Source organism: Lithobates pipiens, unplaced genomic scaffold (assembly GCF_037356315.1).
Source record: "Lithobates pipiens isolate NorthernLeopardFrog02 unplaced genomic scaffold, aLitPip1_a1.2 Scaffold_10, whole genome shotgun sequence".
In the NCBI taxonomy this organism is placed as follows: domain Eukaryota; kingdom Metazoa; phylum Chordata; class Amphibia; order Anura; family Ranidae; genus Lithobates; species Lithobates pipiens.
In genome coordinates, this window is record NW_027507686.1 from 27398066 (window position 1) to 27425916 (window position 27851).

Below are 27851 nucleotides of genomic sequence, written 5' to 3' on the forward strand. Positions count from 1 at the left end.
CAATGTAGAAATAGATTTTCCTTTTCAATCTCATTGCACCATAGGGATCAGCAAGGAAACGTCAGCTGATTGATACATTGTAGTTAATCGTTGGACCCCTAGGATTTAGCTTCCCTGTGGAGTCACAAAGACCCCAACCACAGGGAATGCAGTGTTAGATTGTAGTAATAATGTCATTGTGACAATGAAAGGATTGGAGGAAATGTGTGACTTCAGAGGAGGAGTGCTATTAGTTCATGGGGAGCACAGCTCCCTACTGTCCCTCATTTCAGTTTAAATCCCTCCGTCCTCCTCAGTTGTCCCTATTACACCCCGGACCAAACTGTTCAGTATGAGGACCACGCTGTAACGTATATTATACAAATATTCACAGGCGGAAAATACATTTTTTATAAATGAACAAATCACATTTCAATGTTTGAATATGTTTAACTTGGAATACTTCTGTAATCAACATGATAGGAGTGAGGACAACTAAAACAAATCCACAAAACAAAGCAAACCATTCCATTCAAAAAATGAGCCCATTAGAGTTCCACCTACTTCAGAGTCTCCATCAGAGTCCCCTTTACATCAGAGTCCTCCCTTATATTAGATCCCCCCTTACATCAGCGTCCTCCCTTATATTAGATCCCCCCCTTACATCAGTGTCCTCCCTTACATACACCCTGTCCAATTTATTATGCCAATGATATTTTTCTCATTTACCTAAATAATTGTAAACAACAGTCAGCATAATTCTCATGTTATCAACTATTAAGAGTACAATTAAAATGTTATCGAACCTCGTAATGATAACAATTTTTTTTTCTAAATAAAAAACGTACAATGCACTGTTCCAAATTATGACGCACAGTAAGTTTCAAAACACTTTATAGGTTGTAAAGAACTGAAAACTGTCATTGCAGCATATTTACTGAAAACAAAAGCTATTTCAATCAAACTTTCAACAACATTTTAACTTTTTTAAACATTTTAACAGGTCACGTTACATTTGAACATAGGACCCCTTATCTGATAGCAGCTTCACAAGTCTTGCATCCATTGAACTTGTGAGTTTTTGGACAGTTTCTGCTTGAATTTGTTTGCAAGATGTCAGAATAGCCTCCCAGAGCTGATGTTTGGATGTAAACTGCCTCCCACCCTCATAGATCTTTTGCTTGAGGATGCTCCAAAGATTCTCAATAGGATTGAGGTCAGGGGAGGATGGAGGCCACACCATGACTTTCTCTCCTTTTATACCCATAGCAGCCATTGATGTATTCTTTGCAGCATGGGATGGTGCATTGTCATGCATGAAGATGATTTTATTACGGAAAGCATAGTTCTTCCTTCTGTGCCAAGGAAGGACGTGGTCAGTTAGGAACTCCACATACTTTGCAGAGGTCATCTTTACACCTCCTGGGACCCTAAAGGGGCCGACCAGCTCTCTTCCCATGATTCCGGCCCAAAACATGACTCCACCACCGCCTTGCTGACATCGCAGCCTTGTTAGAACAGGGTGGCCGACCACCAACCATCCACTACTCCATTCATCTGGACCAGTGCCGGGACAAGGTCATCTAGAGCCCAGGGCGACCATGCCAAATTGCGCCCCCCCCCCCCCCCCCATATGTATAAGCATTATGTGTAAGCGAAAAAAAAACCTCCCCTTCTAAAAAAAAAATTATACTAATAAGCATGCTCAATTCCTAAGCAAGAATTCCCCCTTCTCTCAGTACAAATCCGCCCCCCCCTCCTGAAATCTTTGCCCCCTATTACCCCAGCTCAAATTCTCTCTACCCATATGGCCCTAGCACAAATCCCCCCCCCCACAAAAAAGTTCCCCCTCCTAGCACATATCCGCTAACCCTCAAAGCAAAAATCCTCTCCCCCACTCCAAATTCCTCCTTCCAGCACAAAGTCCCCTCCCCCAATCTGGCACAAGTTCCCCCTAGCACAGATACCCCCAACCACCCCTACTGGCACAAATCTTCCTCTCCTATCCCCCCTCCCAACACAAATCCCCCCAAATCACCATTCCTAGCATACCTCCCAATATTTGCCCTCCTAGTACATTTCTTAACCGCTTCCTCCCCCCCAAATTCCCCTTCTCCCCTTCTCAACACAGATCCCCTCCCCATCTCCTTTGGTGCCCCCCCCCCACTTCACATGATATCACAGTGCCCAGGGCAACCGTCCCTCCTGCCCACCCCTTGTCCTGGCCCTGATCTGGACCATCCAGGGTTGCACGGCACTCATCAGTGAACAGGACTCTTTGAAAATTAGTCTTCATGTATTTCTCTGCCCGATGCAGCCGTTTATGCTTGGTTAGTGGTGGCCGAATGGAAGGTTTATGCACAGTTGCAAGACTCTGGAGAATTCTACACCTTGATGTCCGTGGGACTCCAGAGGCGCCAGCAGCTTCAAATATCTGTTTGCTGCTATGTGATGGTGTTTTAGCAGCTGCTCTCTTGATCCGATGCATGGATCTGGCAAAAATCTTCCTCAATGTGCCCTTATCTGCACGAAACCCGTCTGTGCTCTGAATCAGCCACAAATCTCTTAATAGTGTGATGATCACACCTAAGTTTTCGTGAAATATCTAATGTTATCTAAAGGCATTGAAGTATTTCACTGCAGCAGAGAGATCCTTCTTCTTCCCCATATTGCTTGAAAATGGTGCTCTGCTTAATAATGGGAAATACCCTTCTTTAGTTTTTCCTTTAATTGGGCTCACCTGGCAATCTAATTATCACAGGTGTCAGATTGTTTTCAGTGATTAAAAGAGCCCTGAGACACAATGCCATCCATGAGTTAAACTGAAAAACAAAATACTTAATCTTTGTGACACTGAAATAGAATTTGCATAATAATTTGGAACAGAGTGTAAGTGTCTCCATTAGAGCCCCTTTATATCAGAGTTCCTATTAAAGACCCCCTTACAAAGGATCCCCCCTAACATAGGAATCTACTTAATAAAAGTCCCTATTAAATTCCTCCTTACATGGGTGACCTCCTTACATCAGAGTCCCCATCAAAGCCCCCTTACAAAAGAGTTCCCCATCACAACCCCCTTACATCAGAGTCCCTATCAAAGTCCCCCTTACATCACAGCCATCCCTTACACAAGAGTCCCCATTAGAGCTCCTATATATCAGGGTCTCTATCAGCGTCCCCCTTACATAGGATTCCCCATTACCTCTGCGTCCCCTTACATTAGAGTCCCTAACAAAGTCCCCCTTACATAGGATACCCCCTTACATAAGAGTCTCCTTAAGAAAAGTCCCTATCAAATTTCCCCTTACAGCAGAGACCCCTTACATCACAGTCCCTATCGAAGACCCCTTTACATCAGATTCTCCTTTACATCAGAGTTCTCTCTTACATAACTGTCTACATTATAGTCCCTTTACATAAGAGTTCCTATTAAAGACCCCCTTACATAAGAGTCTCCTTAATAAAAAATTGCTCCTTATATCAGCATCCCCATCAAAGCCCCCTTATGGCAGAGTCCCCCATCAGAGCCCCCCTTACATCAGAGTCCCTAACAAAATCCTCCTTACATAGGATTCCCGCTTACATAAGAGTCTCCTTAATAAAAGTCCCTATCAAATTTCCATTTACATCAGATCCCCCTTACATCAGAGTCCTTGCTTACATCAGAGTCCTCCCTTACATCAGTGTCTCCATTAGAGCCCCTTTACATCAGAGTACCTATTAAAGGCCCCCTTACATAGAAATTACCCTTACATCAGAATCCCTATTGAAGTCCCCCTTACATAGGCTCCCTACTTACATTAGAGCCCCATATCAAATTCCCCCTTATATTGGTGACCCCCTTACAACAGAGTCCCCCTTACATCAGATTCCCTATTGAAGTCCCTCTGACATCAGAGTCTCCCTTACATCAGAGTCCCCATTATGCCACGTACACACAACTAGACTTTTTGACAGCAAAGGTCCGACGGAACTAGTTCGTCGGACAATTCGATCGTGTGTGGGCTCCATCGGACCTTTGCTTGCCAAAAATCTGGCAGACTTTAGAGATAGAACATGTTTTAAATTTTCCCACCGGAACTCCGCCGGACCGAGAAATCCGTTCGTGTGTATGCTGGTCCAACGGACAAAAAACTACACTAGGGCAGCTATTGGCTACTGGCTATGAACTTCCTTATTCTAGTCCGGTCGTACGTCATCACGTTCAAATCCGTCGGACTTTGGTGTGATTGTGTGTGGCCAAGTCCGTTCATTCGGAAAGTCCGTCGGAACTCCGTCAAAAGTCTGTCGGAAAGACAGTCTGACCTAGTCCCTCGAAAAGTCCGGTCGTGTGTACGCGGCATTAGAGTCCCTTTACACCAGAGTCTCTATCAAAGTCTCCCTTATATCAGAGTTACATAGGATTCCCCTTTACATAAAAGTCCTCCTTACATAAGAGTCTCCTTAATAAAAGTCCCTATCAAATTCCCAGAAACCCCTTACAATAGGGTCCCTATCAAAGTCCCTTTTACATCACAGCCACCCCTTACATGTGAGTCCCCATCAGAGTCCCTTCTTACATCAGAAGGTCAGATAAAATTGGGCCATAGTTTGTAGACTCCTTTCCTATAGGTATAGCCCTAGTTATACAATGTATGAATTGACTACCAAATCTTTCATCCATTCTCTAAATTCTTACATTTGTTCTTTTGTACACTCAGTATAAAGAAGGATGGTGGTAAAAGGACTTGTGGATTTACCCAAATATTTTCTACATACTCATTCTTTATGGTCTAACTAACTGGGGGCGTGGCAGGGGGTGTGTCCTTTGCCTTCACACCTGTGTCTCTCTTTCGCATCTCAGAAAGTTGGGAGGTATGCACGTGTGCGCTAATGGTTTTTCCTGCCAGTGACTTCCTGTCCAAGTGACAAACTCCCTACAATTCACTTCCTGGTGTCACCGTGACAGGAAGTTAGTGGAAATTTCCCCACAAGGGCACACAGTAATGTCAACTTAACAAAGGTTCTAATCCTTCCCTATTTTATCCAGAACTCTAAGCACAGTTTTGACTGGAGTCAGGTTTTAAAACTTTCTAAATGTTGCCTGAATCCCCCATTAAAGTGTGAAAATGTTATTATAGTACATTACCACAGATCGAGCCAATGCAAAGAGACAATGGGACGTGTGAAAAAACAAAGTGTGAATGTGAGAAGGAGCACGATTTCACACATACAGACAGAGTGCACAATGGCGAGACGGCGGCCACAACAGCAAAACCCAGAATTATGCCTAACCCGTATATCATTTATCAGAAGTTCTGCCTTTTTACTTTGACAAAAAGCACCCACTTTATTTCACTATATATTTATGTAGCTCCGACATATACCACAGTGCTGTACAGAGAACACTGAGCCAGTCACATCAGTTTCTGCCCCCGAGTTATGAGCTTCTCCGCAAGGTGTTGATGGTCTGCAGGGTGCTGTTGGTTCACTCCGCTGTGATCTCAGCTGAGAGAAGCAGCAAGCCTGGGGCCTCTCATGCAGGCTTTTCCCAGGCAAGCATGGACCATGCTGGGGAAGGCGAAGGTGGAGGCTCTCCAGAGGCACTGAGGCCTACTCCATGTGCTCATGCTGCATTGGATTCTGGGCCTGTCCCCATGCAAGGGGAGTCCTTAGCAGCAATCCAGGATAAAGTGGTGAATAGACTTCGCTGTATTACCAAAGAGGAACATAAACTTGCTGTCCTGAAAGCGGATTTCAGGAAAAATAAATCTCTGCACAGTAAGCCTGGGAGCAGTAAGAGGGAAGAATCCAAGCTAAAGTCTCTTGAGGAGGCATTGAAGAAGCAGGAGAAGCTGGTCGCTTCTCTGAAGGAAAGCAGCGGTGCATTTAAAGAAAAATATGAGAATGAGGAGAGATTCCAAAAGATGAAGGAGAGTGCCTGTGCAAGTACCAGCCAGAGAGTGGATGCCAGAGTAATGGCGACAGTATGGATGGGGGGTAAGGAAGTGGCTTCACATGGTGGCCCCAGTACTACCCGTCTCAGGATCTGTTGCACCTGAGTCAGTATCTGCCCCTCTCCCTCCCCAGCACCCTGGGTCATCTTAGGAGGAGGTTGAGGAAAATGGCACATTGCTGCATACCATTATGAAAGTGGAATCTCCCTTGAGTGGCACCAACTCATCAGATGAGGAGGAGGATGTCCTGCCTCAGCCTGTAAGGGAGAAAGTTGTGGAAAAAGTTTAATTTAAGTCTGATCAAGATGGCAGCAGTGCTACAGTGTCTGCAAATGGAGGACAGGCTGTTTCAGTTCAGGAAAATGCTGGTGAAGGACTGCTTGTTGAGAGTATCTCTCCATGTATGGAGGCCATTCCTGTGATTGCTGCTAAAGACAAAGAAACTGCATCTTGTCAATGGATCCTTGCAGGAGGAGATGGTGTCAATCCTGACAAAGAAGTTCTTGTTGTCTGTGAGAAGAAGGAGCAGGAGTCCCACATGGACGCTAAAATCGCAGAGCAAGAAAGTCGCATAGATGCTAAAACAGCTGCTGTACCTAATAACTGGTAATAGCTCACCTGGGACTATGGTGAGTGTGGCTGTTTTGCTGGAGGATCGAGTGCTGGGTGAATTGCCAAACCAGATTTCAGAGGTTTCTATGCAGCCAGTTAATATTCCTATGCAGCCAGTAAATGTGTCATCTGTCCCAGTTATGAACTAAGCTAAGGCTGTGTTGAGACAAAAATCATGCTGCTGCTGGAAGGGAGCCAGTTGTGCGACTTTTACCTAACGCACCCTCCATTAAACGCAGGAATGTGCTACAGCTGAAGTGGGAAGGAGGAGATATTCCACCTATCAGGAGGGTGGTTGTGGATGAGATCCCAGCCATGGGTTTTAAGGCGGAGGATATTTATGCTGTTATCAGTCCGGCTGGTTCCTTTGAATGCGATTTATCATTTGTGGGTCCAGAATCACTGGATCTGCTTTGGGAGCGGTTTGAGAATGTGTATTGGGGCCAGCCGGACTGGAAGGGGCTTGTCTCTAAGGTAATCTCACGACAGCCCTTGATAAAGAATGTGACTATCCTGACAAGGAATGAGTCTGTACCCCCTGAGGATTTATGGGTCTTGGTTGAGGAGGTTTGGTGAAATGTTGTGTCCCCTAAAAAAGATTTTGGATAATAGAGGAATCTGGACGGGTGGGTGGTCGGTGTCAATGAGGTTGCGAGTGTGTGGGAATGTGGTCCAGCATTTGCCCTCCTCTGCCTTTATTGGTAGAGATAGGATTACCATCATCTACCCTGGTCAACCTAAGGTGTGGTGTAAATGTGGAGTCAAGGGACATTTCTCCTCTAACTGTCCAGAGCAGAAGTGCTCTTTGTGCCAGGAGCTGGGGCATCTGGCAAGGGACTGTAGCATCATTAAATGTAACCTATGTGATAAGGTTGGTCACCCTTATAGCCGGTGCCCTGAGGCTTTGCACAATAAGCCAGTTAGTGGAGGAATTCTTCCATATGGATTGAGAAGAGTCTGGGTTGGCAGAGGTTGTACCAGGGGATCCTAGTGTCTCTGTCCCATCAGAATCTCTGTGAGGCCCTCTGTGGTGTCAGTGTCCCCCCCCAGAATGCAAGGTGAATGATGTGGAAGTCAGGGTGAATGATGTGGAAGTTGGGGTGAATGATGTGGGGGGAGGGGGTTCTGCCGTCGGGATCGTCGAATGAGGATATGGGATGGTTGGAGGCTAAAAGGAAAAAGGGTAAGAGGGGAAGAAGGAGGAAGGATGTCAAAGCTCCTGAACTTAGGAGGGTGGAGGTGGCAAATGCTTTTGAGGTGTTTTCTGAGGCGGAGGGTGGAAGTTCTTCTGGTGATGAGTCTATGGAGGAGGACTCACAAGGGTCATTGAAGCGTGTAGGGTCTCCAGGTAGGGAGGGGGGTAAGCAGGCTAAGAAACATATACCGCAATCATCCTGATGGCAGTTCCCACTCCTCTGAAGGTGGCGACTATTAATGTCGCCAGAATAAAATCAGTAAGTGCTCGTAATATGGCCTTATTTTTGCTCAGCAGGTTTGATGCTGATATTTTCTCTTTGCAAGAGACCCGGTTGTCTAGTTTGGCTGATATTCATCTGGCGAAGAAGGAGTGGAGGCGCGGCCCCTCTTTCGGGTTTCTTGTGGCCGAGCCTTACAATGGTACTTTTTCCGGCATGGTAACCTGTTGGCGGATTATTAAGGTAGGAAATGGAGAGATGCATGGTCTTAGACGTCTCCATGGGGGGGGGGGGCAGGACCTGCACCTGATCAACATCTATGGTCCAAACAAAGTGGGACAGGAAATGCCTCTTCATGAAGATCAAGCCTTTTCTTTTTACAGCCTGGCAAGTTGTCTTCGGTGGTGATTTCAACACCGTCACAAGGACTAAGGACATGAAAGGTACCGGAGCCAGGCTGAACTGTCTGTGACGGCTTTTTCTTGAACAAAATAGCTAGAGAGGCAGGTCTGGTTGATGTGCACATTCATTGCTGTCCAGATGACACGGGATTCCCTTTTCAGCGAGGTAGTAGTCAGAGTAGAATAGACAGGTTTTTTTTAAAGGGGAACTCTGCCTTCTTAGCACCAGTTTGTCAGGCGGTGGAGTTTTCCCATCACTGTATTCTGTCTGTGACTCTGAACAGCCCTGATACACCATCTAGGGGGGAGGGAACCTGGAAGCTAAATTCGGCACTCCTGGACGATGTGAAGGTGTCAATCCTTTGAGAATTTTTTTCAGGCATAGGTATCAATCATGGACTTTTGCAGCAGTAGGTCAGAGTGGTGGGAGCTTACAAAACAAAGAATTGTTTGGTTTTTCAAGGCCATAGGAAGAAATAAACAGCTTTATAAGTATGTCACCTACCAGCATCTGCAGAGGAAGCTTGATAGGCTTGAGTCGAATAATGGGGATTCGGGGATGATCTCTGAGGTTAAACTCCTGCTCAGGCAGTGTCAATATGACAGGCATGCCACTTTGGTTCTGGAAAGGGATTATGGGAAAGATCACTCGCCCGACCCTTACCAGAATTGCAAACAAGGTAGAGCAGTTAAGTGAGTTTTAGGCCTGGTTGACAGTGCAGGTTCCTTGACAAAGTCCAAGTCAGGGAACCTGGAAACCGCCAGGTCATATTATGCTGACCTCCTGGGCAGAAGGGACCTTCCAACGAACTTTCCGAATGAACGGACTTAACCACACACAATCACACCAAAGTCCAACAGATTCGAACGTGATGACGTACGACTGGACTAGAATAAGGAAGTTCATAGCCAGTAGCCAATACCTGCCCTAGCGTCGGTTTTTGTCTGTCGGACTAGCATACAGACGAACAGGTTTCTCGATAGGAACTGGGTCTGGTGGAGTTCTGGCGGAAAAATTTGAAACATGTTCTATTTCTAAAGTCAGTCAGATTTTTGGACAGCAAAGGTCCAATGGAGCACACACGATCAAATTGTCCGAGGGATTCGTTCCGTCGGACCTTTGCTGTTGAAAAGTCCGGTCGTGTGTACGCGGCATAAGGTTTGACCTCATATTATATGGTTTTGGTAACTCTGAAGGAAAAAATCAGCAGAAAATCTGATAGTGTGTTTGGGGCTTAAGAAGTCACCTGGGCCAGATGGGTTGACAGTCGAGTTTTATAAGCACTTTAAGGTTACTCTGGCCCCATATTTGGTGGAGGTTTTTAATGGCTGTCTGAGAGAGGGTTCGCTCTTTCCCTCCATGTGACAATCTCCAGTGATCCTTCTGTCAAAGGGTAAGTATTCCTCGAAAATTGAGAATTGGCAGCCCATTAGCCTTCTCAATGTTGATAGGAAGATACTGGCAAAAATAATTTTCTGTCGTTTGTCATCTGTAGAGGGTGATCTACTTTCCAGCAAGCAGCACTGTTCAGTTCAGGGTAGAAGCACTTTTGCAGCAGTGTTAGCTGTCCGGGAGGCCTTGGAGCGATGCAGGGCTTCAGGCTGGAGAAAGTACTTGCTGGCATTGACCCAATCAAAAGCTTTAGCCTGATCCAATCATGAGTACCTATGGCTGCTTCTTGGCAAGTATGGCTTGGTGGGGGGCTTTATCGATTGGCTAAAGACCTTGTACAGAGGGACTGAAAGCTTCCTGCTTGTGAATGGTTGGATGAGACGGCCCTTTGAGGTTGGCTCGGGTGTGCATCAGGGCTGTCCTTTGAGTCCTCTGCTATATGCCTTTGCAATCGATCCCTTCATCTGGAGTGGACTGTTGTGCGGAGTGCCTTTGGGCATTTCTGGTGAGCCTCCTTTGAGGGTCGTGGCCTATGCTGATGACGTGTCTGTTTTAATCTCTGGGACAGAGGAGGCAGTGGAGGTGGTCTCAGTGATGGAGCAGTATGCTGAGGCATTTGGCTCAAAGATCAATCGGGATAAAAGTGACGTTTTTTGGATGGGTGAGGAAGGCGACGGGTTTGAGCTTCCGGACATCTTCCCAGAGCACCGACAGGAAATTCAAGTTTTAGGCATCAAATTTGGTCCCGGCGATTATGGCCTCACAAATTGGGAAAACAGGCTACAAGATACCGATGGCAAGGTTGCCACCTGGAAGGAATGGAAACTCTCTTGCAAGGAAAGGATTGACCTGATTAAAACTTACCTGGTCCCAGTATTTCGGTATGTCAGCTTTGTCTGTGTTTTGCCAGTGTCTCTCTATGCGAGAGTCTACAGCTGTTTCTTTCAACTGTTATGGGGGAACAAACTGAATCTCGTTAAGAGGTCTGTAACCTACCTTCCCAGGCGGATGGATGGCTTAGGTATGGTCAACCCGGTTGGTTTTTTTTCTCTCTCATTCCTGGTTTAGGCCTTTTCTTTGAAGCTGGGAGAATGGTGGGCCAGTGAAAAGCCTGAGGGTCTGACATGGTAAGCTCCCGGCTTATGTTTCCCCATGCCTGAAAATGCTTCGGCCGTTGCGAGTGACAGCGGAAGAATTTAAGTCTCCTCTCCAGGAAAGACCTGGAGAGGAGGGTTGTTGAATCTGCCTTTAGCGAGCCACTGGCCTTGAGGGATTGCCCAAGTCCTGTTATGAGGGAGGCTCTGCGTTTGCTCAATCTAGAGAGAATCCCTTTAAAGTTTCGGGATTTGGCCTGGCACTCGTTTCATGGCAGACTCTATGTAAAGGGCAATCTGAAGCATCGCTCTACGGAGAACCATGGTTGTCCAAGAGTGGAATGTGGTGGGGTGGAGGAGACAATGGACCACTTCTTGCTTCAGTGCCCCTTCAATGTATGCAGTTATGCAGAGTGGTCGTACGGGGCCTATGAGACACATCAGGATTTTGATTTTGAGACACTTTTTCTAGTTAGCTTAGCAGTGCGTTCCTTCACATGGAATCCATGGTGTCAGGTTTTCATTTGGAAAAAAGGCCTTCCTGACAAGGTGGTGGTGCACTACATTCTGGGTGAGGTTGGGTTCAGGGTCTTGAGAAGGACAGGTGACGGCCGGGGGCCTGAACAAAGGCATGGAGCAATGTCAGGACTCCGTAGCTGCTTTTTGTCAGTCTCTGGGTGTGCGGCTTTCTTTCTGTCCTTTCACGTTCCCTAGATTTTTATATAAGATTGTATTTTTGGAAAAAGGCTGTGTGTGTATATATATTATATATGTTTTTTTTATGTTTGTACGATTAAAAAAAATATATATATAATGTCCCCCCCACAATCACACACTATTATTATATTATTATATACTGTAGCTCTGACATATGCTACAGTGCTGTACAGAGAACTCTGATATTACATATAACAATATTTGGGGAATTTATAGTTTAATGATTTTCTCATTTTCATACTGTGTACAATTCCCCCGGTGGTGAAATTAACACAGTGCAGCTCTCTGGGCTATAAATAGCAGGAAATGGTGCCGGTATTTTGGGTGAAGAACTGACACAGATGCTCTGAGTTCCCCTGAAATTGTCGCAGCCTCAGAGCTTAACGGTCACTCAGCCACAGCGTTTCCACGTGACACGTCACCAACTCCCCACACAGGGGGACAGAAACTAAACTTGGCAGGATTTCCACAATTGTATATACACCAGTCCCTTACAATCACTATAGTGGTGCCTTTTCTGCCCCTCTTTACCATACAGTGGTCCCTCTTCTGTCCTTCTGTCCTGATTGCGTACCCAAGTCCCTCTGTCCTTACGTACCATACAACAGTCCTTCCTCTGCCCTTCTGTCCCTCTTTACATCCTTCTGCAAGCAAGTCCCTCTTCACATTACAATGGTCCCTCTTTTGCACAGAAATGCCTCGGTCTTTTTTTGCCCCACAATGGTTCCTCTTCTCCACCCAAGTTTCTCTGTCCCTCTTTATACAACAATGGTCCCTCTTCTGCACCCATGTCTCTCTGTTCCAGTTCTGCACCCAAGTCCCTCTGTCCTTCTTTACACCAAAATTGGCCCTCTTTAGTACCCAAGTTTCTCTGTCCCTCTTTACCCCACAATGGTCCCTCTGTTCCAGTTCTGCACCCAAGTCCCTCTGTCCTTCTTTGCACCAAAATTGTCCCTCTTCAGTACCCAAGTTTCTCTGTCCCTCTTTAAACCACAATGGTCCCTTTTCTGCATCCAAGTCTCTCCGTCCCTCTTTACCCCACAATGGTCCCTCTTCCGCACCCAAGACCCTATATCCCGCTTTACTGTACAACGGTCCCTGTTCTCCACAATGTCTTCTTCACCCCACAATAGTCCCTTTGTTTCAGTTCTGCACCCAAGTCCCTCTGTCCCTCTTTGCACCAAAATTGTCCCTCTTCAGTACCCAAGTCTCTCTGTCCCTCTTTACACCACAATGGTCCCTTTTCTGCATCCAAGTCTCTCTGTCCCTCTTTATCCCACAATGGTCCCTCTTTTGCACCCTCTGCCCCCTTTTCCCCCACAATGGTTCCTCTTCTGCACCCAAGTCTCTCTGCCCCCCTTTACTCCGCAGTGGTCCTGGTTCTGCTTCTAATTCCCTCAGTCCCTCTTTAGTCGTCCACAATGGTCCCTCTTCTGTGCCCAAGTCTCTCTGTCCTTCTTTACCCCCCCCCCCCCCCCGCCCCCCACAATGGTCCCTCTTCTGTACCCAAGTCTCTCTGTCCTTCTTTACTCCCCCCCCCCAATGGTCCCTCTTCTGTACACAAGTCTCTCTATCCTTCTTTACACCCCCTCCCCCCCAACGGTCCCTCTTCTGTACCCAAGTCCCTCTTTGCCCCACAGTAGTTCCTCTTTTAGGTCTGATGTATACATCTGGACATTTACAAACAAATCTTATTTCTGTTATTTTTAGGATCCCCCTGTAAATTACAGGATTTCTCACTTTTGAAAAACAGTAAAAAGAGAAAAATGATGCAATCTTCTGACAAAAGTCTGTTTTTTTATCTGTTTTTTTAATTCAGAATCATGAATTTGTCTGGAAGTCAATCCACCCAAAATTGGTCTCTTAAGCCTCTTACACACGATCGGATTTTGGGCAGGAAATTGTGTGACGACAGACTGTTTGCCTAAAATCCAACCGTTAGTACGCTCAGACAATTGTTGTCCAACTTTCCGCCAACAAATGTTGGATGGCAGGCTAGTAATTTTTGTCTGACAACGGTCTGTTATCAGATTTTCTTAACGTCTGTACACAAGTCCGTCACACAAAGGTTGAAAGTACAGACACGCATACTCGGAATCAATGCTGACCAAACACGACATTAGCAGAAGGTGCCCAAAGGGTAGCGCTCAAGAGCTGAAATTCCTCATAGTACGTCACTATGTTCGTGTTTGTTGGCCGACAATTGTGTACCATTTGTATGCAAGACAAGATCCAGGCACACGCCCTTCGGACAAAAGTCTGAGACTTTCTTGGCCATCAATATGATCGTGTGTAGGAGGCTTAAGTCACCGGTGGAGTTTGGTGGTCTGAATCGCAACTCTGTCCCTCAAGAGTCTGGTGTGTAGCTTTAGGGGGAACCTCACACCTTTCTGGTCTGGTATAGATGAAGGGAACCCCCGGCTACTTTTTTTTTTTACAAACAGAAGGGAACAGCTGGGAGCTCTCATTGGCCAAGAATTGAAATGGCCATTCTCCTTGTAAATGTCCGTGTTGCAGTAGTAGGTTGTACAAAGGAATTTTGCATTTTTTATGTTTCACTTTAAGCATTACTAAAATCACGGCTCCCATTGACTTCAGTAGGTATTGGATTCAACATTCAAACTTCATTAACCCCTTCCCACCCTCACTATAGCCGAATGATGGCTACAGTGTGGGCTTACTTTGCCGGGAGGGCGTCTATTGCCATCCTCCCATGATCGCGCTGCCCAGACTCAGCTGATCATACGTCAGGGTAAAGGGCCAATCACAGCGGGCCTTTACCATGTGATCAGCTCTGTCCAATGACAGCTAATCACGGATGTAAACACAAGCCGGTTATTGGCTTTCCTTTACTCACGCTAACAGTGTGAGGAGAGAAGAGGAGAGCCGCTAACCGGCTTGTGTTAAAGGGACATCGGCACTGATTATCAGCGCAGTCCCAACAGTGCCCACCAGGGCTACAAATCAGTGTCGCCAATCAGTGCCTTCTCATCAGTGTCACTGATCAGTGCTGCCTATCAGTTCCTCCTATCAATACCCTTCAGTGCCACCTATCAGAGCCAACCAGTGCTGCCTCATTAATGTCCATCATCAGTGCCACCTATCGATGGCCATCAGTGTCGCCTCATTAGTGACCATCAGTGCAGCCTCATCAGCGCACATCAGCAAAGGAGAGAAATTACCCGTTTGCAAAATTTTATAACAAACTGAAAAATGTTGTTTATTTTTTTTCAACATTTTCAGTCTTTTTTTTGTTTGTTTAGCAAAAAAAAAAAAAAAAAACAGTGGCTATTAAACACTTAATTACCCGGCTATAGTAATATGACATCCGCAGGAGCAATCTCCCGTCCTGGGCTTCTTGGCCTTCTAGGGCGGGCGGGTGGGGGGAGCGGGAAGGATCAGCGATCACGTGACCACTGACATTGGAAGCCAGTCCTGCTGGCCGATGATCTTTACCCTGGAACCTTGTTTTCTAGCTTTCGGAATCATATGCTAGAATGATGTATATTATTTATTTATTTTTTGTATTATTTTATTTGATTTTGTTATATTTATTTGTTTTGCATTTAAAGAGGAACTGCAGTCTGCTCACATAATTTGTAATAAAAACATCTTTGCCATTCTGAAGCTTCCCTCTGACCACTTTGCATATTATTTTATATATACTGTGATTCTGTACTTGCCAAATATGCTTCAGAAATCTCCCTCCGCTGAGTCTGGTTGCACCTATTTTAACTGTGGGCAGCTGAAGCTGCTGCCTGTTCACTTCCTGGATTTACACAGAGACACACCTCAAGCTCTGCAGCTCTCATTGGCCCTCTTATGACTCATCCTCCTTCCCTTCCTGGCAAACTCTCACAAGAGTGAGAGAGAGAGCTGTGCATGATGTCATAAGCCTAGGCTAATGACCACCAAAGAAACAGGAAATAAGGGATTTACTAGATGATTTAATAGATGGAAATTTGAAAAAATGACTGAAGGTCCACTTTAAGTCCTGATGAGGGGGGGCGGAGTCACAGCCCCGAAACGTATCAGCTTTATAAACCTGTATCTGGACTTGAATATCATAGTGTGGAGCTCCAGTTCCGGATCCACCTCATTTATATACAGTGTAATGAGAATGATTACTTACAGGTTCTGGCTGCTGCTGTCTGAGGCTGCAATACACAGGTAGGTCTTCTCCTGCAAGACACAGATAGGGGGCGTCAGAGCTGAGTGGGGGAAAACTCACTGAAATCCCATAGAAGCTTTAACGTGTCCATGTCATTTCAAAAGCAATTTTCAATCATTGTAAATCTTCAACTTTCATTCCAATAATCCCTGGTGATCCTGCCATGAAGGGTCCTTGTACAGGCGCTACCTGCTATAGGGTGACAATGATCTGTCCCTGACCTCCGGCCTTCCCTTCGGTCTTGCACAGTTGTACCGGTGTTCTGCCAAAAACTGTCCCCCCATTGGATAGTGTCTGCCCCGTACTGTGCAGGCGCAGTGCTTGCGCAGTACGGAGGACAAGGAGACTCCGAAAGTCTCCGAAGATGAACGGCGCCTGCGCACTTGCTAGTACCTTCTGTCCTGAGTCCAGGTTCAAGCCCCACCATGCAAGTGGACATACGGTATTACTTAGTGAGAGGGCCCCTCGCGGGCTCGTTTCGCTCGCCACGCATTGGGCATGGCCTAGTTTCGCTCGGCAATTTTTTATTCTAACTCTATGTCCACATGAATGGTGGGGCTTGAACCTGGACTCTCATCTTTGGAGACCTTTGGCGTCCCCTTGTCCTCCGTACCGCGCAAGCGTAGTACAGGGCGGACACTATCCGACAGGAGACATTATTCGACACAACACCGGCTCCTCTCCTGGACTGAAAAGGCTTACTCTGATTTCACTGCACACTGTGAGCTGCTCACAATGAACATTGGCAGCTTCAGGAACTCAGATGGAGCCAGCCTCATTTCCTGGCTGGAGGAAGTCCAGCATCATCTAGCTCTTTCCTTCCCAGCCTGGCTGTCCCTGGCCCACCCCTTTCATTGCATTTCAATTATGGAGGCTCAGCATCACATCTGGGTTTTACCTAGGGCAATGTGCATGCAAACACAGCCTGCCTAGGAACGCCCACTCCTCCAGACTGACACCCACACACCAAGGCAATTTAATATTTGCATAACTCCTCCCACTGCTTGTGTCGGGACTGAGGCTGGGTGCGGTAATATTTGCAGGAATCTATGTACAGCACCCTGCAGGCCCCTCCCACCAGCCGTGATCTGCCTGCTGTGCATAGAGAAGCACAGAGTCCCACTGAGAACAGATATAAGGTATGGAATAAAAATGCAAAGGTTTTATATTTTAATTTCATTATTATGTTGATGAGGTGGGAGGGAGGAACAAAGGAAGAAAAATATTTTCTCTTATAATTGACAGTCTTTGCAAAAAAAAAAAAAGGAACTTCTGCCAGGTCAACCCCCTATCTGCCAATTACTCATCCCAGGCATGTACTGGCTATCGGACTAGCGGGAGTTTCCCGGTGGGCCGATGGCTCAGTGGGCCACTGTGATGTAAGGGGGCTGGTGATGGGACACTCTGATGTAAGGGGGTGCTGATGGGACACTCTGATGTAAGGGGGCACTCTGATGTAAGGGGGCTGCTGATGGGACACTCTGATGTAAGGGGGCTGCTGATGGGACACTCTGATGTAAGGGGGCTGCTGATGGGACACTCTGATGTAAGGGGCTGCTCATGGGACACTCTGATGTAAGGGGGTGCTGATGGGACACTCTGATGTAAGGGGGCACTCTGATGTAAGGGGGCTGCTGATGGGACACTCTGATGTAAGGGGGCTGCTGATGGGACACTCTGATGTAAGGGGGCTGGTGATGGGACACTCTGATGTAAGGGTGTGCTGATGGGACACTCAAAATGTAAGTGGGCCGGTCTGGATGAAGTCCAGGGCCAAATTTCTGTCCCAGTCCAGCCTTGACTCATCCTGAGTGTCAGCTCTGTGGCCCAGGACTTTAGTTTGCTCATAATGATGTCATAGCAGTATACAGTTATAAATGACACTGGGAGAAGAACAGTCATGGACCATAAGTGACTCCAGCATTAGTAAGCTTGATAGGAAGCGAGCACAACCACCTTCATCATATTGTATTACACAACACAGCCAGGAGGGGGTGACTGTGATCCACAGGAGGACTGAGGAGTCTATAGATGAACATATCCCCGGTATGTACAGACATTCTGAAGGGGAACGCAGCCATGACCTGAAGGGACTGTGACCCGGGTCTGTACACCTGATGGGCCCATTATGAGGGGTACCCACCATCCCTGTGCTGAGTTCCTGGGTCTGTACACCTGATATGCCCATTATGAGGGGTTCCCACCATCCCTGTGCTGAGTTCCTGGGTCTGTACACCTGATGTGCCCATTATGAGGGGTACCCACCATCCCTGTGCTGAGTTCCTGGGTCTGTACACCCACTGTGCCCATTATGAGGGGTTCCCACCATCCCTGTGCTGAGTTCCTGGGTCTGTACACCTGATGTGCCCATTATGAGGGGTACCCACCATCCCTGTGCTGAGTTCCTGGGTCTGTACACCTGATGTGCCCATTATGAGGGGTACCCACCATCCCTGTGCTGAGTTCCTGGGTCTGTACACCCACTGTGCCCATTATGAGGGGTACCCACCATCCCTGTGCTGAGTTCCTGGGTCTGTACACCTGATGTGCCCATTATGAGGGGTACCCACCATCCCTGTGCTGAGTTCCTGGGTCTGTACACCCACTGTGCCCATTATGAGGGGTTCCCACCATCCCTGTGCTGAGTTCCCGGGTCTGTACACCTGATGTGCCCATTATGAGGGGTACCCACCATCCCTGCTATAAAATGTATTTATTTTATATTATGAAAAATGTAACAGAAGAAATGGAATAGAGCTGGGAATTTCAGCAGGGAGCAGCTCAGACACGTTTTTGGATGGACTGACACTTTAAGTAATAATTAAGGCTCTGGCGGTGTCTTTGTCAGTCGTGATTTGGAGGATAGTTGGGGGGTCTGTCAGTTGTCACGGTTGGGGGGGGTTGACAGTGCCTGTCCTGCGGTCTGGAGCATCTTCTGTGAGATGGAGCTGCTGCAGCTGTTTCCTTCCTGCTGGTCCCTCAGCAGAACCATCTGCAGACAACGGGCACAGCTCAATCTGTGCTCAGAGTGTTACACAACCCGCCAGCCTTTCCTGTTCCTCCTTCTCTGTGCCACGCTGGGGGGGTGTGATGTAAGACGTGATGGGTGTATTTTTATCCCTCAGCCCCCATCTGCAGCTACAACAAATACATTTTCGATAATCACTGTTTTTAATGTGACCATCGCATGTTAACACCTTTGCTGTTCCATATTTCATGTTTGTGTCCCTGGTGGTGCCCAACGTGCGGCTCTTGGTCAGCAGCGGGAGTGATAATTTTGTAAAGTCTCCTGTAGCATTACATATACCTAATATCATGTACAGCCCTTTGGGGACCTCAGGGGGCTACCCCTGAGGTCCCCTATATATCACAACCTGGAAAACATTGATCTAGAGCAGCGTAGGTGCTCCCTCTAGTGGCTGACAGGAGGTCATTGCAGTCAGTTAGTTTAACAAATCCTTGATAAAATCTCACAGAGAGAGTCCATTGTTTTTTTATCAGACAAGTATTGTACATCTACCATAATAGTGAGGAAACAGACTCTGAATTTATAATGAGTCATGCCAAGTCCCTGCATACTAAGCAATGTGGCAGTTTAACCCTTCCAGGTATTTATTAAGTCTCACAGACATCTAACAATGCCTGCATCTGCATTTCTCTCCTGTAGGACAGGGTCATCTTTGTCCGGGCATCACCCAGGATCACCATCTAGTTCCTGAAATGCCACCTTAGAGATGGCACCGTCACGTGGTGTCTCTGCAGTTCTTGTTCACAAATGTCTGACACAAATCAGCCCCTGCTGTAGCCTCTCATTCTGTGACTTGCTACAAAGTTACAATATACAGTCTGATCACTGGGGAAGGGGAGACTGAGCAAATGCTTCTTCCGGCTTGCAGCAGACTGATGACATCATCTCAGCCTAGGCAAAGTCACTGACTGGAGCTCAAGGACGACTTTTTAATGATAAAAGGTTGAGCTTATCTGCACAATAATATTGGTGCTGTATATTCTGGCATGTCAGGAATTTATTTATTCATGCAAACTTGTAAAGTTAGTAAAAGGTCCGCTTCAAATGGATCACTTTCATGGGCATGTTTAAATATAAGATTATAATTTACCTTTAAAATGAGTATCTCTCTATCTCAGCGGTCTCCAAACTTTATAAACAAAGGGCCAGTTTACTGTCATCAGAATTTGGGGGGGCCGGAATGTGGCCATTGGGTGTAGAAATGGTCCTGGCATCCTGACACCAATGCTCCATCATTGGTGTCAGTGGAAGGCATAGTGCCTGCCCCATCATTGGTGTCAGTGGAAGAAATAGTGCCCCATTGTTGGTGTCAGTGGAAGAAATAGTGCCCCATTGTTGGTGTCAGTGGAAGAAATAGTGCCCCATTGTTGGTGTCAGTGGAAGAAATAGTGCCCCATTGTTGGTGTCAATGGAAGAAATAGTGCCCCATTGTTGGTATCAGTTGGAGGAATAGTGCCCCATCATTGGTGTCAGTGGAAGAAATAGTGCCCCATTGTTGGTGTCAGTGGAAGAAATAGTGCCCCATTGTTGGTGTCAATGGAAAAAATAGTGCCCCATTGTTGGTATCAGTTGGAGGAATAGTGCCTCATCATTGGTGTCGGTGGAAGGAATAGTGCCCCATCATTGGTGTCAATGGGAGGAATAGTGCCCCATCATTGGTGTCAGTGGAAGAAATAGTGCCCCATCATTGGTGTCAGTGTAAGAGATAGTGCCCCATTGTTGGTGTCAGTGGAAGAAATAGTGCCCCATCGTTGGTATCAGTGGGAGGAATAGTGCCCCATCATTGGTGTCAGTGGAAGAAATAGTGCCCTATTGTTGGTGTCAATGGGAAAAGTACAGGTTGATTTACTTAAACTGAAGAGTGCAGAATCTGGTGCAGCTGGGCATGGTAGCCAATCAGCTGCTTACTTCAGCTTGTTCAGTTAGGCTGGATTCACACCTATGGCATTTTTAGTGCTTTTTGCATTTTGCAGATTTGCACTACAGAATGTGTTCCATAGGAAACAATGTTAAATGGGCTGTAATGCAAATCTGCAAAATGCAAAAAGCTCTAAAAATGCCATATGTGTGAATCCAGCCTTAGGCTTTGACAGACAAACCTGGAAGCTGATTGGTTTCTATGCAGAGCTGCACTCAATTTTGCACTCTCCAGCTTTAGTAAATCAACCCCATAGTGTCTTGTATTAGTGGGAAGAAAAGTACTCCAAGGGCCAGATAATGGCGAGCAAAGGGCCACAGTTTGGAGACCACTGATCTATCATATTAGGAAGTCTCATAAGTCGGTAAACTAATTCCATTCACAATCTTTTTAAGAGAAGTAGTGTCTTAATCAAGTCACTATTGCACATTATGGTGTAATGCTGCCCCCTGGTGTTTATAATTAAATGTACAGCCATGGTAAATGCATCATATACAGAAAATATTTCAGGGATCATAAATGTAATTTTATTTTACATAAAAGATCAGATCATGTAATCCTGTAGTTATTAGTAATGGGATAACCGGATCAATCCTCAACAATTAGATATTCTATCCAGATTACAGAAGGGTCTTTAGTGCCTTCAATACACTTTTTAGACCAAACCTTATTGGCATAGGTGTGCGCAGCCTATTGCATTAGGGTGTGCATTCCAAAGCTCAAACACATAGTACTGCATTCAGATAGGGAAGGGGGTGGTAAATTACATATTTACAGGCCCCTTCCCCCACGCACTATGAAACATCCCCGTGTGTGCCCACAGCAGCCAGTGGGAGAGAAGAGGAAGGAAGCTGGCAGGTCTGTGTGGGGGGGCAGGGCAGTAGGGGGTGACCAGGGTTTGCCCAGACACACCTTGCACACCCTTTGCGCACACCTATACATACTGGGGAGCTGGGGGGGGGGGGGGGTTTGGCACAACTTGCAGTTTGCACTCCACTGGCAGGTGCTAAAAAGCAGAAATGTCTTTATAAGGCCAAACCTTCATGTAGACCAGATCTGTGTGTGTGTGTGTGTGTGTGTGTGTGTGTGTGTGTGTGTGTGTGTGTGTGTGTGTGTGTGTGTGTGTGTGTGTGTGTGTGTGTGTGTGTGTGTGTGTGTGTGTGTGTGTGTGTGTGTGTGTGTGTGTGTGTGTGTGTGTGTGTGTGGGGGGGGGGGGGGTATTAGCTACGATGGTGCCACCAACAATTTACTCCCTGAATACTTGGCGGTGAGGGAGTTGGGGGGGGGGGGGACTTGCAGCTATTGTCCCCAATGTGCTCAATAGGAAACTGACCTATCTGGCCCACTGATTGTCATCACTGGGAAGCATGCAATGAGGATGAAGTGTTACTAGACCTATAAACAAAATGTGTTTTCTTCATTTTTGGATAGAGTAAGGGTGGGTTATGACCCCTAACAGTTTTTTTTCTGTGTCCCATAAATTTCCCTTCACTTCCTGTCCCATAGCCAAAACAGGAAGTGAAAATCCTCTAAAGTGAAGGAATCCTGGGGTGTCACCAGAACGATTGTCCCTGGAGGATTTCCCCTTCTATTCCTATTTTTGTAACAGTCCAAAATTTGAGATTTTCTTTCTCGCTCCATAATTATGGTACAGATAGAAATAAAAACCTGATAGGGCTCTAATACACCCCAACTGTATCCAAAAATAAAAAAATAAAAATAAAAAAAAGTTTTGCCCTTAGTTAAACTTTAACTGTGTATAAGTTGTAATTCACAAAGCTTTAACACAAGGATACAAATCTTTATTTCCATTTTCAAAAGTTTTTGCACTCTTTGGGATATAATAACTGTAACATTTTTTTAAAATGGCAATTACAACATTATTATATGTAAAAAAAATACTCTAGCAATACACACCAAACTGAGCTTGTGCAGCCTGACTCCAAATGCTCTGTCTTATCAGGAGATATATTGTGGAAGAAGGGGAGGATCAGAGAAGACAGGATCAAACAGCCTTTTTACACAACGCAGAGGATTAACCCCTTAGGTTCCACAATGGGTATAACAAGCGTGCTTTACTGCATATACAGACTGATTTTACTTAAAGGGGTTGTAAAGGTTCATGTTTTTTCACCTTAATGCCTCCTATGCATTAAGGTTAAAAAACACTTGGCGATTGCAGGCCCCCCCCCCCCCCCCAGCCCACCCATTTACTTACCTGAGCCCTCGAAAGTCCCGCGTCGAGAACACGCTTGATGTCAGCCCGGTCTTCTCAGCTGTTCTCGGCTCTTCATTGGATAGATTGATAGCAGCACAGCCATTGGCTCGCGCTGCTGTCAATCAACTCCATTGACGCGAAGGCCGGGGCCGAGTCCTGTAGTCGGCGGCTTATGGACGCTGGATACAGGACTCGGGAGCGTGCCCGAAAGCTATCCCCCCTGGGGAGGAGGGCACTTCCCAGAGGGGGTTAGCTGATGTGGGGAGGAGACGAGAGAGCCACCGAGGGACCCCAGAAGAGGAGGATCGGGGCCACTGTGTGCAAAATGAGCTGAACAATGGAGGTAAGTATGACATGTTTATTATTTTAAAAAAAGTGAAGCTTTACAACCCCTTTTAAGTATGAAGAACACACACACACACACACACACACACACACACACACACACACACACACACACACACGATACACAGATATATTTTTTTACAAAGTATCTCTAACCAACAAAAAAAAAGTTTGCCTATGGATACAATGTATTGGTAAATAAGAGTGCAGTACTAAGAATATAAGAATATATACAGAAACAAAATAACAGATTGCTCATAGCATAAAATGTTAAAAAGTCCCCTTTGGTATAAAAGATTAAAAAAATTTATACCAATCCCCTAAATTTTAGGGGACTTTTTAATATAGTTATGCTATGAGCAATCTTCTTTTTTGTTTCTGTATATATTGTTAGTGCTGCACTGATATTTACCTAATACATGTTTAGAAGGATTTTCATATATTGACCTTTTAGTGTACAGCTGCTTTCCTTTTGTGAGTTGATGTATATCGTCTTGCGCTGATTGAACCCCCATATTTTATATGGATACAATGTAACTTGTATTACTGATTGTGTATGTACTAAATAATACATTTTACACAATTCCTTTTCTGACTTTCCTGTTACACTGTATTTTTATTTTTTATTTTTATTTTCTCCAAAGAGCACCTGTCCCGGCAGATATCAGCTGGTGTTGGATCCATACCGGTTATATTGATCCCCTGGCTTCACTACCCGCTAATTCACTGGGCTGGGAATAACACGCAGATCGGTAGTTCTGACATCATTGTTACTTTATGTGTTGCATGCTTACTCCACATCTGAACAGCAGCCAGGGAACTAGCAACTTCTGACAGAGGATGTTCCTGCCAGGCTGAATATAACGGAAGTGTTGGCGTCTCCACTACTCACCGGTAAGAGGGGCTTTGCATTGTTGTGGATGGACACAATGTGGGTGACACCATTTCTGCTCAGTGACGTTGTGTCCTCAGCGTCTAGGGAGAAACCATTAGAAGTAAGTCACACACTTATAGAACAGACCAGACATATAATGAGCAATCAACTACTTGACCTTCCGGAAGATTTACCCCCCACTTCCTGAACAGGCCATTTTTGCAGTACGGCACTGCGTTACTTTAAAGGGGCGTTCCGGCCAATACATTTTTTATTTTATTTTTTAAAGTCAGCAGCTACAAACACTGTAGCTGCTGACTTTTAATAAGGACACTTACCTGTCCAGCGATCCCACAATGTCGGCCGCCCCGAAGGCCGATCCGTCCATCGGATCAGCTGCCAGAGCCTCCATCCTAACGAAGGGAAACAGGCAGTGGAGCTTTGCGGCTTCACTGCCCATTGCCTACTGCGCATGCGCAAGTCGCGCTGCGCTTTGTGAATGGCCCTGTTGTTTTTTGGGACACACACATGTCCCAGAAGGTAATGAGGCCGCTCACCAAAGAGGAGGAAGTGCCGCGGAATAGGAAGAGGCAGATTAGGAAGACTGCCTAGCAACAGCGTTTCAGGTAAGTGGAAAAAATGTGTTTTATTTAACTTTTTTTTTATTATTATTTAAATTTTTTTAATGCAATTTTAATTTGGGTGGCCCTCAACTTTAACTGACAAATTGCGAGGTCATGCGACACTGTACCCCCAAAAAAAAGAAAAAGGTCCTTTTTTCCCCCACAAATAGAGCTTTGAGATGTTTGAACATCTCTGCGGTTATTTTTTTACGCTATAAACAAAAAAAAAAGGATGACAGTTGTGAAAAAAAAAAGTTTTTTAACTTTCTGCTATAAGGCCGGGTTCACACTATAGCGATGCGGGAACGCCGCGAATCCGCGGCGTTTACCCGCATCGCACACCTCCCGCCGGCAGTTCACACTGCCCTATGCGGACGGCTGGGAGTGTCAATGTTATGTTAATGACACCCCCAGATCCGTCGGCATATCGCAGTGCGATCTGCCGACTCGCACAGGAATCGGATCGCATGGTGTGAACCCCCATGCGATCCGATTCTGTTGCGGACCCAAAAAAGGGTCCCGTGCGAGTTTGCTGCGGGAGCGCTGCGAATTCAGCCATACTATCTGTATGGCTGAACTCGCATCGCTACGGAGATCGGATGTGATTTGCTGTGCGAATCACATCCGGATCTCCCCCCGCAGCGGTGTGAACCGGGCCTTAAACATATCCAAAAAAAAAATGTAAAAAATCGAATTTCTTACTAAACGTAGGTCAAAATGTATTCTCCTGCATGTTTTTGGTAAAAAAAAAAAAAAAAAAAAGAAAAAAAAAAAAGAAAATCCCAATAAGCGTATATTGATTGGTATGCCCAAAATTTATAACATCTACACACTATGGGATATTTTTATTTATTTATGTTTTTACTAGTAATGTCTGCGATCAGCGACTTATAGTGGGGCTGCGATATTGAGATGGACTTTCTGACACTAACTGACATTATTGACACTTTTCTGCGGACCAGAGTGACACCAATACAGTGATCAATGCTAAAAATGAGCATTTTTACTGTACTACCCTGTTTCCCCTAAAATAAGACCTAGCATGAGTGTCGGTGATGGCTGCAATATAAGCCCTACCCCCCAAATAAACCCCATCCTATTTCCCCAAAAATAAGCCCTACCCTGAGAATAAGACATAGAAGGACTTTAACTAGGGCTTATTTGGGGGGTAGGGCTTATATTGCAGCCATCGTCGACAATCACGCTAGGTCTTATTTTAGGGGAAACAGGGTAATGACGCTAGCCAGGAAGGGGTTAAACATCAGGGGTGATCAAAGAGTTAAACTTGTGCCTAGCCAGTGTTTTACTACTGTGGGGGGAGGTGCTTTTACTAGGGGAAGAGATGGAATTTATTACCGGCTTTGCAGGGACACAAACGCCATCCCTCTCTGTCAGAATGTCGATCTGCCTTGTTTACATAGACAGATTGCAGTTCTATCATTCTGCCCACCGATCGGCTTTCGCTATTTATAATGACAGCAGAAGAGAGCCACCTACCCGGACGTGTCAGATAGCGTGATAGGTGTGTGGGCTAGCACAGCAGGGCCAACTTGCCGTCATATAGTTTAGTTATATGGTTGGCAAGTGGTAAAGAAGATGTGAACCTCACTGGATGGCATTTAGCTTTCTATGTGTTCTTTTTATTGTAAACAATAGTACTATTTGTTGTATTAAAAAAACAAAAACAAAAAAATCACAGTTTTTCCCCTTTTAAGAACTGCTGATCTCCTGTGGCCTTTATTAGCTGCTTCCTGCCGACATGCACTTGATGGACGCACATCATGGCTGTGGACCACAGCAGTGACAATGCTGGACCATGCCTGAGCAATGTATGTCAGTGCAGCCACTTGTACTCAACACCAGGGGGCAGGTGACAGGGTGACAACACAGGAGCCCAGTTGGAACACAGGGACAGAGCGTTGTCACCCTTTAACAGGAAGTGCCTAAACAGGCATTTCCTTGGCATTATTTTAATGAAAGCTGCAGATTTATCAGGACTGAAAATGAAATGATATTTTAGAGACTGGACTATAGATATACGCTCACCGGCCACTTTATTAGGTGCACCTGTTCAATTGCTTGGTAACACAAATTGTTAATCAGCCAATCACATGGCAGCAACTCAATGCATTTAGGCATCTAGATGCGGTGAAAACGACTTACTGAAATTTAAACCGAGCATCAGAATAGGGAAGAAAGGGGATTTAGGTGACTTTGAACATGGTATGGTTGTTGGAGACGGGCTGGTCTGAGTATTTCAAAAACTGCTGATCTATTGAGATTTTCACACACAATCATCTCTCAGGTTTACAGAGGATGGTCTAAAAAAGAGAAAATATCCAGTGAGCGGCAGTTGTGTGGAGGAAAATGCCTTGTTGGTTTCAGAGGTCAGAGGAGAATGGGCAGACTGGTTCCAGATGATAGAAAGGCAACAGACATGCAACCACTCGTTACAACCAAGGTATGCAGAATACCATCTCTGAACACACAATATATTGAACCGTGAAGCAGATAGGCTACAGCAGCAGAAGACCACACCGGGTGCCACTCCTGTCAGCTAAGAACAGGAAACTGAGGCTACAATTCACACAGGATCAACAGAATTGGAAAATAGAAGATTGGAAAAACGTTGCCTGGTCTGATGAGTTTTGATTTCAGCTGCGACATTCAGATGGTCGGGTCAGAATTTGGTGTAAACAACATGAAAGCATGGATCCATCCTGCCTTGTATCACCGGTTCAGGCTGGTGGGGGTGTAATGGTGTGGGGGATATTTTCTTGGCACACGTTGGACCCCTTCGTACCAACTGAGCATCATTTAAACACCACGGCCTACCTGAGTATTGTTGCTGACCATGTCCATCCCTCTATGACTACAGTGTCCCCATCTTCTGATGGCTCCTTCCAGCAGGATAATGCACCATGTCACAAAGATCAGATCATCTCACCACTGGACAATGAGGTCACTGCACTCCAATGGCCTCCACACTCACCACATCTCATCCAATAGAGAACCTTTGGGATGTGGTGGAATGGGAGATTGTCCGACAAATCTGCAACAACTGCGTGATGCTATCGTGTCACTATGGAGCAAAATCTCAGAGGAATGTTTCCAAAACCTTGTTGAA

At 45.8% G+C, this 27851-nt stretch overlaps 1 protein-coding gene across 2 annotated transcripts in view; it reads right to left on the reverse strand.

Annotated features, from left to right (window-relative positions):
- LOC143928333 (dual specificity protein phosphatase 22-A-like) overlaps positions 1-27851 on the reverse strand; it is an 83173-nt gene that overhangs the window by 43963 nt on the left and 11359 nt on the right. For both annotated transcript variants that reach the window (XM_077453198.1, XM_077453190.1), the window contains exons 4-5: positions 24120-24202; positions 15680-15729 (exon numbers count right to left, since the gene is read on the reverse strand). In XM_077453198.1, coding sequence (XP_077309324.1) covers positions 15680-15729; positions 24120-24202 — 133 coding nt within the window. The remainder of the gene's footprint in view (positions 1-15679; positions 15730-24119; positions 24203-27851) is intronic.